General features: G+C 47.0%; 1 protein-coding gene across 2 annotated transcripts in view; it reads right to left on the bottom strand.

Moving 5' to 3' along the window:
* NDUFA8 (NADH:ubiquinone oxidoreductase subunit A8) overlaps nt 1–16,446 on the bottom strand; it is a 57,128-nt gene that overhangs the window by 23,997 nt on the left and 16,685 nt on the right. For both annotated transcript variants that reach the window (XM_086921085.1, XM_086921084.1), the window contains one exon: nt 6,465–6,628. In XM_086921085.1, the coding sequence (XP_086777211.1) occupies nt 6,465–6,628 (164 nt within the window). The remainder of the gene's footprint in view (nt 1–6,464; nt 6,629–16,446) is intronic.

A 16,446-nucleotide genomic window follows, 5' to 3' on the forward strand; every position in this document is an offset into this window, starting at 1 on the left:
CAGATTTATAGTGAGCTGGGTATTCACTAGTGACCTCTCGTCTTCTTTGCAAGGTGACCACCACCATCCAGCAGCGTACCATCTGTCGCCCTTGTCAACTCTGGGGCGAGGAAGGGAGAGGCTTCTGCTGCTGGACAAGCTGCAGTCGACATACCACCAGTCTAGATCTTCTATAATCTCCTTTGAAACCTGGATGACATATGACAAGTTTTCTTTATGCTGGGCCCACTGAGACTTCATGCCCAACTGCAGAGCCTGCATATGCGACCTGGTGAAGAGGAGAAGCAGGAGGCACGACATCCATAGTCAACAAAGTCTCAGAGTTGCTCTCAACAGGATCCAGGACTGAGGTTGAAATATTGGGGTTATAGCCTGAATGTCCTGGAGTCATTGCGGTAGATTAAAGGCCCTAAAGGCATGCACCATGCCCAGAATGGCTCCAATAAAGGGAAACCTCTGTGAAGGAGTCAAGTATGACTTTGGCTTGTTTATTGAGATTTCCAGTGTTGTTAGAAGACTCGCTGTCGTCCGGAGGTCATCTAGGACTACTGTGATGAGCCTTCCTTGAGCAGCCAATTGTGGAGTGTTAGATCTGTCAATGTTAGAGAGGTCTTCCCCCAAATGTCTGGTCTTCCTCGTCCATTTTTACTGACCTCGATTTTGCTAGGGCACTTTAAGACTGCTAACAAGTGTTAACGTGCTTTCTCCTCTAAACATGAGAACACTGTCTTATGCCCAATTTGCACATTTAATTTACTTAAGTCCCTAGTAAAGTGGCACTACATGTGCCCACAACCTGTAAATTATATGCTACTAATGGGCCTGCAGCATGAATAGTGTCACCCACTTAAGTAGCTCTTTAAACATCTCTCAGGTTTGTCTTTGGAGCCCGTGTGTGTGCATTTTGACCTGGGAAAAAATTCCTTTAGCCAGACCCAAACCTTCCTTTTTAATAATATAGGTCACCCCTGAGGGACGCCCTGGACAGCCCAGCAGGAAGGAAAGAATGCATTTCAAAAGCAGGACATGTACTTTTAAGTTTTACATGTTCTTGTTCTGAAAAACTCTTACATTTGTTTTAACAGGATAACATTGGAGTTGCCTTGTTACATTTTATAAGAGTAATTTCCAAATGGGAAAAGATAACCAATCCATGTTTGTAGTCTCTGGAATCACAATTTGAAATCCTAACTTATGGGGTTGTCGGATGTTAAACTGCAATTCTGAAAATGCCACTTTTAGAAGGTTAGCCCTTGAGCGCCTGTAGCCTGCCTCTGGTAACACGACTGGGTGTGACTTACGGTTGACCTTTGTGTATTACTTCTAGACAGCCTTACACAATAGGGAGCTTAGGTGTTCCTGGATGGTCCATCGTTGGCAGAAGGGAGGGAGCAGGTGGACATAGCACCACTTACACCTGAATAGGCTGTTCCCTGCCTCCACGCTAATAACCTGTAGCCAACAACAGTGTCTCAAACAAGGGTATTATTTTAAGGTCAAGTACATGTGGGCACAATTCGTCACAGTGTAAACTGTAACCTGGTCCTGATGATGGCCTAACCCTTCTGCAGGCCGAAATGCCGTTGACCTCCACAGCGGAACTCTTGGTGCCCCCTCTTACTGATACCCCACTCATTTGGATTTTGTATTAATGTAACATTAACTGCCTGGATATCCCAAATATGTAAAGAATTTTAAATCCCACTTGTCTCTTGTCGCGCCTATCACCATCGCTGTATAGACCACTTCACGTGTCACTTGCTCCGTCACAAAACTTCATGAGCACTTGTGCAGAGTATTTTGCAGGTTACACGTCATTTAATGTAAAGCAGTGCTACTGTCTCATGTTCCTGTACATGTGAAGTTTAATATGTCCAACATGCTTATCTACTGAAATACAATTTACCGTTACATGTTTTTCTCCGCTTTGGATTTAATCCACTGTGACCAATTGTGCCAACATGTACTGGACCTTAATCTTGTTTGAGACACTGTTGTTTGTTACAGATTATTGCTCTAGTCTCCTTGGGGTATATGGGGTACCTCCTGTGGTTTGATACTGTCCACGCTAATGACTGCATGCCCCTTGTAGTTAGTCTGAAGCCAGGGCAGGGAAGGAAGAACTGCTGGGGACTTCAAGGGAAACATCACAAAATAACTCCTCCACTTCAAAGGGGTACTGGGTATAAATATTGGACCTCAGGCACCATCTCTTCAACTTCTGGACCTTTAGATACTCTGCCAGGAAGAAGGACTGCTGTGCTGATATGAGGACTGTACCTCTGCTGGACTACTGCTTTAAAGGAACTACTGCCCTGACCTGCTGCTTTCTTGCCTGGGGAAGAAAAACTGAACCTGCAACTTCATCTTGAGTCCAGGTCTCCAGAGTGACTCCAAGGGCTAGTCTGCTGGCCTCCTGATCTGAGCCTCAGGGACATAAAAGGCTCCTGCACCCAGCTGTGAGTTCCTCGCCTGTCTGCTTTTCACGCCATGCATACAGCTGTCCACGATGCTCTCCTTGCTCCTCAAGACCCATTCCAATGTGGACAGGAATCTTGGCACAAAACCTGAGAAGGCAAACCCCTGTTCCCCAAACTCGGCCCGGAAATTACTGGGGTAAGTTCTACGGTGGGAGGAGTTGTTTGGTGGTGCCTAAACAGCAAGCTCCTGGAGTAGCCTCAAACAGGTCAAAACTGCAAAGGAAATAACTGTACAGAAGAAAGCTACTGATTCAAAACACTGAAGTAACTGAAATATTCAAGAAAGCCGACAAGTCATGAGTAAAGGGAAGATCCAAAGCCCGCCTTAGGTAAATGTTAAAGTATTGGTAACAATAGGTCTGACACAGCTAAAGCTAGCAAGAGAGACCTGAAAATGGCTACCTTTTATTTTGAAGTCATGAGCACAGCACTGATGAAAGCAGGTCTTCTGCAATAAGCAGTTTTCCTTGCAAACGACTATGGTTCCTAACGGATTATGGGAATGTTGGTGTGCAGACCAGTTCCGTGCATATTTCATTAACACTTATGTACCAAAAACTTTGAGTAACATGCCCAATATTATTTTCTCATTATTTAATAAACAGGTGAGCTTTTACTCTTAAATCTGCAAACCAAGATTTCAAAGGAGTACTTTGGCACCTCCAACTTTCTCAAGTCACTAATGATGAAGAATACAATAAGTTGTTATGCAGAAACAGATTTTTAGAAAACTTCCTAATGAAAGCTCACAAAACATACAACACATGTTCTTCTGAGTTACCTTCAGACTGAAAAAAACATGAGTCTGAACAGAATACCTAGACAGCAGTGCAGTCTCACATCAGACTGGAACAAAAGAGCAGGTGACCAAAATAAATTAAATCACAAAAAAACCAAAAAATGTTAATTACCTATAATACAGCCAAATCAAATAATGTGTAGCCCCTTGCACTTAAGCCACCTCCCTTTATTAAACACAAGTGCCACCGAAAAGTTTAACCAAACCGGACTAAACAGCCAAGCACCAAGATCCATAAAAAAAACCTCTAAAATTAGATATCCCATCAACAAAATCACAACGGAACGCATCACACCAAACAAATGGGTCCCAACAGCAATGTGCCTAAAAAATCATATTCATGATCCAGGATAATGAGCATGATCAATGTCAATATTAATATTAATATTAAGATTATTATAACTTGACGGAATGGGTACCTTTATAAAGTATTTCAGGCTTATGTTCCAGTGATAATTGATACTTATTTGGAAATAATTACTGGAAAGGTCAAGGCCGACTTCCTTGGTGACAGTGGACACCTATTTTGTAGGTCTGGCCTACAGACAGCATTATTGTTTTTATATTTCAGTAATTTCTTTGCAAACGGCGTAATGTTTGCCAGAGAAGGGAATACACTTTTCTTTAGCTGCATAATTGCCAAAGCCATACCTGTTGGCTTTCCCAATGGGTGTTTTTATTGCTATAGGAGTTTCTTCATGGCTGATGTGGATACACTTCATGACCTAGGCGGCGAGATAGCTCCATGTAAAGTTGACTACACAGGTTTAATAAGAAAAGTGTAGTTTATTAAAAGAAACACAGGAGCAAGGTAGGTAACATCCTGCACAGGACTTCTTCTTCAGCAACTACCACAGTTGCTAAGGAGGGAAACTAGGATACAATAGAACATAGGATAACAATTCTAAAAATACTTAAAGGGACAACACAACACATCTTCCTCTTTATAACACAGAAAACAAAGAGAAAAAAAAAAGAAAAAAATATTAACAAACAAAATCTTCTAACCACTTGGGTTTAGAGCAAATACGTTTCCGGTTCACAAATACTTCACTATTACAATGAGGTTCATCAACAGATGTAAAATTAGAACCTTGATTAGATGGAATAGTTTCAAGTGAAGTGGAAACATTGGGAGAAGAATCTACTACATCAGCATCATTAGTAGAACTTGAAATGTTAGAACTATTAGGAGTGGGAAAATTAGAGCTGGTATTAGAGATGGGAAGATTTTCAGATACACTGAAACCACCATGATCCTCGCAATGAATAGAATGAGGAGGAGGTGAGATCTCAGACAAATTAACAGAGTTCTCCGTCAAATTCTTTTTGCCTCTGTAGATAGCAATTCTTTTAAGATTCCACACATTACCATCACTTAAAAGAACAGCATTACGCAAAATCTTCTTAATCATTAGGGGTTCAGAAAATTGAGAATCCCCCTTGCGAACTTTCCAGGGTTTCTTCACTTTAACCCACATTCCAACACTTACATTTGCAGTACTGGTGCAACATTTCTTATCAAAATTCCTCTTATACTCCAGATGTTTATCAATAACATCAGATCTAACTTTGCTCATACATATATCTAAACAAGATTTTTTATGTAACCATTTGGGATTACACTTGGTTCTTGCAACGCGACCTCTCTTGATTTCAAAAGGGTGACATTTTTAAGGCATCATGAATGTTGGTTCTGTAAGACCAGACAGCTTTGAAAACTGCAGTCTCCCAATCATCATTATTTTGCATAGCTATTTGTATGGCATTCTTTAGAACTCTATTGAATCTCTCACAAAGTCCATTACCACTGGGGTTATATAGAGAGGTAGTCTTATGGACAATACCAACTCTGTCAAAATAAGATTGAGTTAATTTGGAAGTAAATTGAACGCCATTATCACTAATGATCTGGTTGGGAAGACCTTCAATAAAAACCTTATCAATAAAATAGGGAGGGAAACTAGGATGCAATAGAACATAGGATAACAATTCTAAAAATACTTAAAGGGACAACACAACACTCCACTATCTGTAGCAGTAAACTCTGTCTAACCTGTGCAACCGAGCTGCTGTCTTGAACCCGAGATTGAGATTCGTGTATTTGGTTTACATTTTCCTGTTCCTCCCCTTTAAAGTTGATTATCTGTCGAATTAGACAATAGCTAATTTACTTAAACGTGGGCTGTGTCAGACGGAAAATAAAATTGAAGCAATTTGCTCTATACTTCTTGTTTTTTCAAAACACTGTTGAGAGTACGTGACGTGTATATACAAACCAAAGTAAAAACACATTTACGTTGATAAAGGGCATGAATTCTGCAAATAACCCGGAGGAAGAGTTTTTGACATAAAATGTGTCTGTCTCCCGAAACAATAAAAGCACTTGCCTGTAACCTCCCTACTTGGCTGCAGATAGGTTCTTTCGAAGTCCACTTATGATTTTTTTTCAAAATGTTATGATTTTTAAAAGCACTTTAATGACATCTCTAGTCAAAGTTGAGTATCCCATCAAAAACTAGGGAGGACCCTAGGACACATTACCCTTTTGAGCAGTAGCGGAGAACGGGTGAGATTACACCCTAAGCTTTCGTAAAATAGAAATTCATTTAGTGTGGTCGCAGAAATAGGTATTTTGGCTGTGTACTGGCTTAAGATTCCATTGGAATGTGCATAAGCTAAATGTCCAAATCATGAAATACATTTTTTTAAAGGGTATAAAATATGCTCAATATGCAACTGCTTTCAAAGCCAGCTGGGGTTCAGGTTCTGCGAATGTTGCAATTGTCTTCACTTTTTATTATAACGAACACATAGTACAATGGCTTTTCCCCAACTACACTTCAGATCATCAACCCTTTTGGGAAGCAATTACATTCCCATAGGCGCCTTGCATTACTCTTATGCCCTTTGAAGGTTAAACATTGCTCGGACTGGACAAAGACGTATCTGGCAAAACCCATACACTTCATCGACTGATCCATATCCTGTCATGGGGAAGCTTGGTCCAAGTCTTGTTCAACAATCTCTGTTCCTCAAATCACATGGATACACTGCTCCCCAAGACATTGTCAATTTGTTTTCAATTTCCCCAATTAATATTATCACAATAATAATTGCAATTATTGATTTCAATTACCAGTACAAGTTAGCAACACGTGGAATAAAGCTGGTAAAAGCAGTACCTGAAGAAATCCAGCGCACATTCGTTGACTTGGGCCCCTTCCTTCAAGCATTTTCTCGGGTCCTTTTCCTCCCAGCGGCAAAGCATGAACTCTTTGTTGGGTTTGTCACACTGCGCGCCATAGTGATGGGCGGCTCCTTTCAGAACGGCTGAACTAACATTAACCTGGAAGATTCAGAAAGTTTCTTAGTGTTTGCAAGGCGTGAATTTGTCGTGGTTTTCTGAACAGTCATTTGGCTGCTGCTCTGCGAATAAACCTGCACAGATTTTTTCACAGCTGCAATAAACATACCCTTAGCTACGGTGTGACATCAACATCTCACAGCTCCATGCATTGGCTAGCGCACTAAAACGGCCTGCGACTTTTATTCGGTTAGGTGGTTCCGTAATGCACCACGTTCCTTTTATTTCAACACTGCTATCACCTTCATTCTCATACAAACAGAGAAGTCACCAAACATGGACACAACTAGTTTCTAAGCCTCCCACTCAAGAGCAGAAACGAGAAGTAAACATGGTATGGTTTGATGAAAACTTCAAAACCTTGTTGATCAGGCCAAATGGAGCTTAAACGAGTGCATGCTAAAAAAAGTTGAAGAAATGGGGTTTGGCTGGTGAGAACATGAAGGTCTGAAGGTCCTTACGGTGGATTATGCCCACTGAATGCCATTCTGCAACTGTCGAAGAAAGAAAACAAGAATCTTTCCTGTCTTGAGTATTAAAAGGCATTAACTCCCACCCAAATCACACACATTCTGCAACATCTGTATGGCTATGCGATGGGTTGCAGCTCAAAGCACACAGATGTATCAATATGACCATTTAACATTTTTAAGATTAGATTGATCATTTTAGTAATCCATTTGATTCTATATACCAGATTCATCTGCTTCCAACTTTCAAACCTAACAGATGTGTTTTAAGGAACATAATTTTGCAAGCGAGCCTTCCTTTGCTCGAACTCGTTGGCCAGGGGATCGCACTGAACAGGACACTTGTTTTGTATGGAAACATACCACAGCTATATATTTTCTAAGGTTTGCAGCGCTAGGAACAAGACCTCCTTCATTTTGACTGGCTCGCTGGCAGATTGCACTAAACGTGGCGTTTGCCGTATTTGTAACATATTTTCCTCAAAGCTTGGGAGTTTCCTTCAGTTTTCCTCCTAACAACAGCAGACATTTCTGAAAACTAGAGGTACAGGGCAATCCATGCTGAAGTGGCTTATATGAATCCAAACACGTTTGGATTTAATCTGAATCTGCCCTGTAAGAGAGAGAGGCCAAATCCTTTATAATTCACTGTAATACACAGGTTATTTGGCACTTGACACTAGTCTGACATTAGTGAACCACAAAAATGGCTCTGTCTTTGGCTCGAAGGAAGAATGCCATTTATTTACAACATTATCTTCCTTAGATCATACTGAATAAGAATATAATCGGTTGGTTTTATGCTTTCTTTTAAAGTCCTAAGCTTGATATCTGTCATCAAATGAACTGGCCACCATAAACAATGATTCTGCCAAACTGTCAGACCTGCGCCAATATTACATAATTTGTTGTGCTTGCTACATTTCTTAGGAAACCCCACACATATTTGGTAGGGCTGGACTCAAAATTAAGGGCAGCATTTCCTTAGTTGGCTTTCCAGATTATTGTTTCTCCATTTGAGAAACAAAACATCGAACAAAAAGGTTTAAAAAAAAATGAATATATCTCCACATTTTTGAATGGGTGTACAAAGAGAGGACGAGATGTACATGTACTTAAAAAACGTACTTCCAATTTTTGGGGAAAAGATTAAGCCCCCTTGCTGCGAAGTGCAAACTTGGCAAAGAAAGGATTAAATAATATCAAAAAAATTGCTGTGTTCAATACCATGAAATAAACCCTCATATATCAGTTAATTTTGCCCAAATGCAGCTGAGCTTCAAATAACATCTTCTGGTCTCACCTGCATCCGGCCATAATAACTTCTTGAACTAAATTAGATGGTGGTGTTAAGACAATAAAAGGTTTAAAAATATACACAAAAAGCACACACATCTCAAGTAACACCTTTGGAATGGCCTCTAGATGCTGGGTTTTGTGACCCACAAAAATGTCCCAGGAGTGAAACAGGTTTGAGGCCAATATCACTCAAAACAACCAGGAAGATTTTATTCCATTGCTGTCCAAGAGTGGTAGCCACAAGTTACAGAGACGAAATGCATGAAAAAAAGGACAAGAGCACCCCTTCATGACAGTAGCATATAGAATGGGCTTTAACCCGCCGCATAAATACTGGGTGCAGATTCCTAGGACTCCACCTTTAACCCCTCTCCTGCTGATGACGGAACTGCTCCGTCATCAGCTACGGTTGGGCTGTGCTGATGATGGAGCGGTTCCGTCATGGCCCGGCGGCCTCGCCTGCGCGGCGCTGATTTCGCGCCTTCGCGGCCGTTCTATTGAGCGGGGCGGGTCATGACGGAACGGCTCCGTCACCAGCACAGCTCAACCGCGGCTGGTGACGGAGCGGTTCTGTCACCAGCATGCGGCCGCCCCGCCCCGTTAGCGCTGCGGCGGAATAGCCGCCGCAGCGAAAGGGTTAAACAGAGAGAGCTGTCTATTTCCGCAGAAACAACAGGAATGTGCTGTATCTTGTAGGTACGGCACATTCCTTCCTTGTTCTTTTGACGTAGGGCAGTGCAGCTAGAAGGCTTGCGGCGCTGCCGTGCCAAAATATTGTAAATTTGGCACCCGTTTTCAAAACCTACACATTAAAGCAGGCGATAGCAGATTCGAAGTTAGGGAGCATTGTGCTTATGAGCGAGATTACATTTTTGTTGTGCTTAGCTGTTTTAATATATCACTCACGCATTTAAAGCATGAAAGCAGTTAGCATAATAGCTAAATAGATTACATGCATGCAGGTGCGTCAATGACTGACTTAGCCAGCACACTGGATGAAGTGCATATTTAGGATAAAGTGCATATATTACAATTGCACGTTTGTATGAACCTTAGCTTTAAAAAACAGAGTTGTTATAGGCCTGTGTGAAAGGCAAGACATTCAGCTAGTCCTGCTTTTAAACCAACAGCACTTTGCATGCTGGAATCTGAAATACTCTAGCTGTAAAAGTAGAAGAGAAACTATAAAGCCCAACAAGTGAAACGCTCGATTAACAGGTTGGGACTGGACAGAAAGTCACATGAGACGGGCATACTTGGCAGCAATGAAAACAAAAGGAAGGCAATGTTTTTTTTTTTACTTTGGTGATATCAGACAGCAATAAATAACTTAATCTTGCAAATAGGCTGCCATTTCAAAGTCCAGTGTAAGTTCAACTTTCCATTGAAATACAGTTGGCTGAACAGTAATTTTTGACTACTGATGCAGATATTTATTTGAAAATCTACAAGCTGTAGGTTTCAATAACTGGTCCATCTGCATAAGTCAGTGTCCAACATACAGGCCACAAATTCCAATCTCAGTAAGACAGCTACTGGGCTGATAGTATTTCTAAGGTATATGTTACTAAAAGGCCTGATTACCTCCAGCCAACCTCGCTACACATGGACAGTCTGTGTACAGCATCCGCTGGCCTCTAGTAGAGCGTTTTTCGCCAGCTCTGGCTGAAGGCCACATGTAGCGGCGCACCCCCACTATGACTAAAGTGGACTGCCGACAGAGGATTGGGTGCTATGCCTGGCTTTAGGCCAAGTATCCCTTCGGTTAACTTTCACGTTGCGGACTAAAACCGAAAAAAACCCTGGAATTTGCAAGTTTCATTAAGCGGGAGATTAAGAGCCTTGCATTTGGTACGAGAGTTGTGGTTTGCATGGCTGTGATGCGAGTTATGGATCAGGGCCCTAAACACAACATATACATTTCTAAGATCTTCAAGCTTTTTTGGGCCGTATACAGCAGGGACTGACAGCAGGAACTGGACTGAGGTGAAGTCTTATCCCAATCTGCCTCATTTGGCCAACTCTCACTTGTGGTGGCAGGCCAAACGTAGCAAAAGTGCACTAAATACTTTTGTCCATTTAAAAAATTTTTTTTTTACAGGATTCCTGCATCCTGGAACAAAATAGCTTTTTAAATTTACTGCCAGGAGTGTTCCTCTTTGGAGCTCACCACATGTATCAGGGTAGGCTCCTCCTACCTCCTCATGCTTTGTCTATTTTTAGGTCTCGTCCTCGAGACCTATTGCTGCCGAGATGTCTCTCAATGGAGACAGAGCGGTGCACAAGCCTACCGAGGTCTGTGGACGTGCTTACGCAGGCCGGCCGAACGCATGCACACACACACACACACGCGCAGACACACACACACACGTGCAGACACACACACGCGCAGACACACACTCACACAGGCGCAGACACACACTCACACAGGCGCAGACACACACACACACACACACACGCGCACCAAGCCCCACTTACCGCATAGGCGGCCTCAGCCGCCACTCCTGACTTCTGCTGCCACCGCTCCTTCGTGGGCACAGGCTTCTCGCAAAGACGGAAGTCCCGCCCCACGACAGCCGTGAGCGTGCAGCGGGACCGAGAGAAAGGCACCAGGTACATCGCCCGCTCCCAGGCCTCGCCTGAAGCGCTTCAATTCACAACATGAGGGAGTGAGCTGCGAGGCCGGGGCGAGCCTCATTTGCAGTCTCGAGATGCTAGGGGGTTGCAGAACCTGAGAAGGTGAGTAATGGGTTTGTTTTGGAGGCGGGGGACGGAGGGGGGGTTGCTCCCTGTACCAGTTGTGTGTTTTGTGTCACGGTGTGTTTTCGGTTGTTGCCTCTTCACTGCGCGCCATTGTGCGTTGCACCCTATGTGTAAATCTGGACGTGGAGGGGGGGGCGCTGCCTGTTTCCTCTGCCGAGGGGCTGATATTAAAATACCAGGTTGTGTTTCACTGTCGGCTTCTGCTGCCATACACCAAGGAGGGAGTAAGAGGCGAGGCCGGGGCGGGTCTTATTTGCAGTCGCAAGATGCTAGGTGGTCGTGTTTCCAACGAGGCAGATCAGTGGGTTAACGCGCCTGCTGCAGACATCCCTCCCCCTGTTCACAGACTGTACGGGGAGGGGAGGGGTGGAGCACTGAGTTTGCCAGATGAGTGTGTGACCAAGAGTCACGGGTTCAAGTCTCAGCAAGAAAGCTTGGCAGGTTAATGTCCCTGCTGCAGACAGATGGCTTTGCCCAGCGGGTCTCGGGTGCCAGTATGTGAAGTGGTGAGTTAATGTCCCTGCTTTGAATGTTTGTTTGCTGCAGGCCACGTGCTCCGATCTAATATAGCTTGTCGGGGAATGCCCCTGTGTTTTCTGTGCGCACACTGATCAAAAGGTCGGAATTTTACGACAGCTGCGAGGGTTAATGCACTCCCTGCAGGTGTGTGTGTCTGTGCTCCACAGGCCATATAGCCTTTTCTGTTGATTGCTTACCGCTATAGTGCCCCTGACGCATACCTGTTTGTGTGTCCAAGATTCAGGACGCCGGTTCAAATCCAATCCCATTAAAAACCTCTGTGGGTTGTGCCCCAGTTGCAGAAATGTGTGTGTATGGTACAGGCAATTGGTTTCATCACAGTTAGACACCTTGTTGTCTAGACCCATCTATTGCTGAAATGTAAGAAGAGGAGAGATGTGTACAGCCTCATGTCAAGGGTAAATGTGCAAGAACTAGATTTAGGTTTGACCCGTGCACTACTAGGACCTGGAAAGGTTGGCTCATGAAACAGGGGCTCGAGCTGTGTGTGGTTTTTATTATGTTCGAGTTTGCGAACTTCTATGTGGTGCGTCCTCCTTTTACTGGGTTGGAAGAAAGGGTTCTGAGACAAGGCAGCTATCTGGATTAAGAGGCGTGCTTCAGAGCTCTTTCTGTAGCCTCAAGGCCCAGCAGGGCCAACTTAGCCTTTCATTCTTAGGTCTGTCTTTAATCCTTGAGATGTTGGTATGGCAAAATACAAGAGCAGCATTTATGGACCCTTCTCCTGCAGAGCAGCTGACATTAAGGGGTCGGGAAAGGTGCAATGAGGGGTGCAGATGGCATGGCTTGAATCTTTCAGGTGGACTTACTCATAGGTCAGTAAAAACCTTACTTGACCGACTGGTGGTATGTGGCTCTGTGTGGGTGTGTGGCTCTGTGTGTGGGTGTGTGTGGCTCTGTGTGTGGGTGTGTGTGGCTCGGTGTGTGGCTCTGTGTGTGGGTGAGAGGCTCTGTGTCTGGGTGAGTGGCTCTGTGTCTGGGTGTGTGGCTCTCTGCGTGTGTGTGTGTGGCTCTCTGCGTGTGTGTGTGGCTCTCTGCGTGTGTGTGTGTGTGTGTGGCTCTCTGCGCGTGTGTGTGTGTGTGGCTCTCTGCGTGTGTGTGTGTGGCTCTCTGCGTGTGTGTGTGTGGCTCTCTGCGTGTGTGTGTGTGGCTCTCTGCGTGTGTGTGTGTGGCTCTCTGCGTGTGTGTGTGTGGCTCTCTGCGTGTGTGTGTGTGGCTCTCTGCGTGTGTGTGTGGCTCTCTGCGTGTGTGTGTGTGTGTGGCTCTCTGCGTGTGTGTGTGTGTGTGTGTGTGTGGCTCTCTGCGTGTGTGTGTGTGTGTGTGTGTGCGGCTCTCTGCGTGTGTGGCTCTCTGCGTGTGTGTGTGTGTGGCTCTCTGCGCGTGTGTGTGTGTGTGGCTCTCTGCGTGTGTGTGGCTCTCTGTGTGTGTGTGTGTGCGGCTCTCTGTGTGTGTGTGTGTCTCTCTGCGTGTGTGTGTGGCTCTCTGCGTGTGTGTGTGGCTATCTGCGTGTGTGTGTGTGGCTCTCTGCGTGTGTGTGTGGCTCTCTGCGTGTGTGTGTGGCTCTCTGCGTGTGTGTGTGGCTCTCTGCGTGTGTGTGTGGCTCTCTGCGTGTGTGTGTGGCTCTCTGCGTATGTGTGTGGCTCTCTGCGTGTGTGTGTGTGGCTCTCTGCGTGTGTGTGTGTGGCTCTCTGCGTGTGTGTGTGTGGCTCTCTGCGTGTGTGTGTGTGGCTCTCTGCGTGTGTGTGTGTGGCTCTCTGCGTGTGTGTGTGGCTCTCTGCGTGTGTGTGTGTGGCTCTCTGCGTGTGTGTGTGGCTCTCTGCGTGTGTGTGTGGCTCTCTGCGTGTGTGTGTGGCTCTCTGCGTGTGTGTGTGGCTCTCTGCGTGTGTGTGTGTGTGTGTGGCTCTCTGCGTGTGTGTGTGTGTGTGGCTCTCTGCGTGTGTGTGTGTGTGTGGCTCTCTGCGTGTGTGTGTGTGTGTGGCTCTCTGCGTGTGTGTGTGTGTGTGTCTCTCTGAGTGTGTGTGTGTGCGTGGCTCTCTGCGTGTGTGTGTGGCTCTCTGCGTGTGTGTGTGGCTCTCTGCGTGTGTGTGTGGCTCTCTGCGTGTGTGTGTGGCTCTCTGCGTGTGTGTGTGTGGCTCTCTGCGTGTGTGTGTGTGGCTCTCTGCGTGTGTGTGTGTGGCTCTCTGCGTGTGTGTGTGTGGCTCTCTGCGTGTGTGTGTGTGGCTCTCTGCGTGTGTGTGTGTGTGTGGCTCTCTGCGTGTGTGTGTGTGTGTGTGTGTGTGTGTGCGGCTCTCTGCGTGTGTGTGTGTGTGCGGCTCTCTGCGTGTGTGTGTGTGTGCGGCTCTCTGCGTGTGTGTGTGTGTGTGGCTCTCTGCGTGTGTGTGTGTGTGGCTCTCTGCGCGTGTGTGTGTGTGGCTCTCTGCGCGTGTGTGTGGCTCTCTGCGTGTGTGTGGCTCTCTGTGTGTGTGTGGCTCTCTGTGTGTGTGTGGCTCTCTGTGTGTGTGTGGCTCTCTGTGTGTGTGTGTGTGCGGCTCTCTGCGTGTGTGTGGCTCTCTGCGTGTGTGTGGCTCTCTGCGTGTGTGTGTGGCTCTCTGCGTGTGTGTGTGGCTCTCTGCGTGTGGCTCTCTGCGTGTGTGTGTGGCTCTCTGCGTGTGTGTGTGGCTCTCTGCGTGTGTGTGTGTGGCTCTCTGCGTGTGTGTGTGTGGCTCTCTGCGTGTGTGTGTGTGGCTCTCTGCGTGTGTGTGTGTGGCTCTCTGCGTGTGTGTGTGTGGCTCTCTGCGTGTGTGTGTGTGGCTCTCTGCGTGTGTGTGTGGCTCTCTGCGTGTGTGTGTGGCTCTCTGCGTGTGTGTGTGGCTCTCTGCGTGTGTGTGTGGCTCTCTGCGTGTGTGTGTGGCTCTCTGCGTGTGTGTGTGTGGCTCTCTGCGTGTGTGTGGCTCTCTGCGTGTGTGTGTGTGGCTCTCTGCGTGTGTGTGTGTGGCTCTCTGCGTGTGTGTGTGGCTCTCTGCGTGTGTGTGTGGCTCTCTGCGTGTGTGTGTGGCTCTCTGCGTGTGTGTGTGGCTCTCTGCGTGTGTGTGTGGCTCTCTGCGTGTGTGTGTGGCTCTCTGCGTGTGTGTGTGTGGCTCTCTGCGTGTGTGTGTGTGGCTCTCTGCGTGTGTGTGTGTGGCTCTCTGCGTGTGTGTGTGTGGCTCTCTGCGTGTGTGTGTGTGGCTCTCTGCGTGTGTGTGTGTGTGTGCGTGGCTCTCTGCGTGTGTGCGTGGCTCTCTGCGTGTGTGCGTGGCTCTCTGCGTGTGTGTGTGGCTCTCTGCGTGTGTGTGTGGCTCTCTGCGTGTGTGTGTGTGTGTGGCTCTCTGCGTGTGTGTGTGTGTGTGTGTGGCTCTCTGCGTGTGTGTGTGTGTGGCTCTCTGCGTGTGTGTGTGTGTGTGTGTGGCTCTCTGCGTGTGTGTGTGTGTGTGTGTGGCTCTCTGCGTGTGTGTGTGTGTGTGGCTCTCTGCGTGTGTGTGTGTGTGTGGCTCTCTGCGTGTGTGTGTGTGTGTGGCTCTCTGAGTGTGTGTGTGTGTGGCTCTCTGAGTGTGTGTGTGCGTGGCTCTCTGCGTGTGCGTGTGGCTCTCTGCGTGTGTGTGTGGCTCTCTGCGTGTGTGTGTGTGTGGCTCTCTGCGTGTGTGTGTGTGTGGCTCTCTGCGTGTGTGTGTGTGTGGCTCTCTGCGTGTGTGTGTGTGTGTGTGGCTCTCTGCGTGTGTGTGTGTGTGTGTGTGGCTCTCTGCGTGTGTGTGTGTGTGTGGCTCTCTGCGTGTGTGTGTGTGTGTGGCTCTCTGCGTGTGTGTGTGTGTGTGGCTCTCTGCGTGTGTGTGTGTGTGTGTGGCTCTCTGCGTGTGTGTGTGTGTGTCTCTCTGAGTGTGTGTGTGTGCGTGGCTCTCTGCGTGTGTGTGTGGCTCTCTGCGTGTGTGTGTGGCTCTCTGCGTGTGTGTGTGGCTCTCTGCGTGTGTGTGTGGCTCTCTGCGTGTGTGTGTGTGTGTGGCTCTCTGCGTGTGTGTGTGTGGCTCTCTGCGTGTGTGTGTGTGGCTCTCTGCGTGTGTGTGTGTGGCTCTCTGCGTGTGTGTGTGTGGCTCTCTGCGTGTGTGTGTGTGGCTCTCTGCGTGTGTGTGTGTGGCTCTCTGCGTGTGTGTGTGTGTGGCTCTCTGCGTGTGTGTGTGTGTGTGTGTGGCTCTCTGCGTGTGTGTGTGGCTCTCTGCGTGCGTGTGTGTGGCTCTCTGTGTGTGTGTGTGGCTCTCTGCGTGTGTGTGTGTGGCTCTCTGCGTGTGTGTGTGTGGCTCTCTGCGTGTGTGTGTGTGGCTCTCTGCGTGTGTGTGTGTGGCTCTCTGCGTGTGTGTGTGTGGCTCTCTGCGCGTGTGTGTGTGGCTCTCTGCGCGTGTGTGTGTGGCTCTCTGCGTGTGTGTGTGTGTGTGGCTCTCTGCGTGTGTGTGTGTGTGTGGCTCTCTGCGTGTGTGTGTGTGTGTGTGTGGCTCTCTGTGTGTGTGTGTGTGTGTGGCTCTCTGCGTGTGTGTGTGTGTGTGGCTCTCTGCGTGTGTGTGTGTGTGTGGCTCTCTGCGTGTGTGTGTGGCTCTCTGCGTGTGTGTGTGGCTCTCTGCGTGTGTGTGTGTGGCTCTCTGCGTGTGTGTGTGTGGCTCTCTGCGTGTGTGTGTGTGGCTCTCTGCGTGTGTGTGTGTGGCTCTCTGCGTGTGTGTGTGGCTCTCT

This window comes from Lissotriton vulgaris, chromosome 5 (genome assembly GCF_964263255.1).
Source record: "Lissotriton vulgaris chromosome 5, aLisVul1.2, whole genome shotgun sequence".
NCBI lineage: Eukaryota > Metazoa > Chordata > Amphibia > Caudata > Salamandridae > Lissotriton > Lissotriton vulgaris.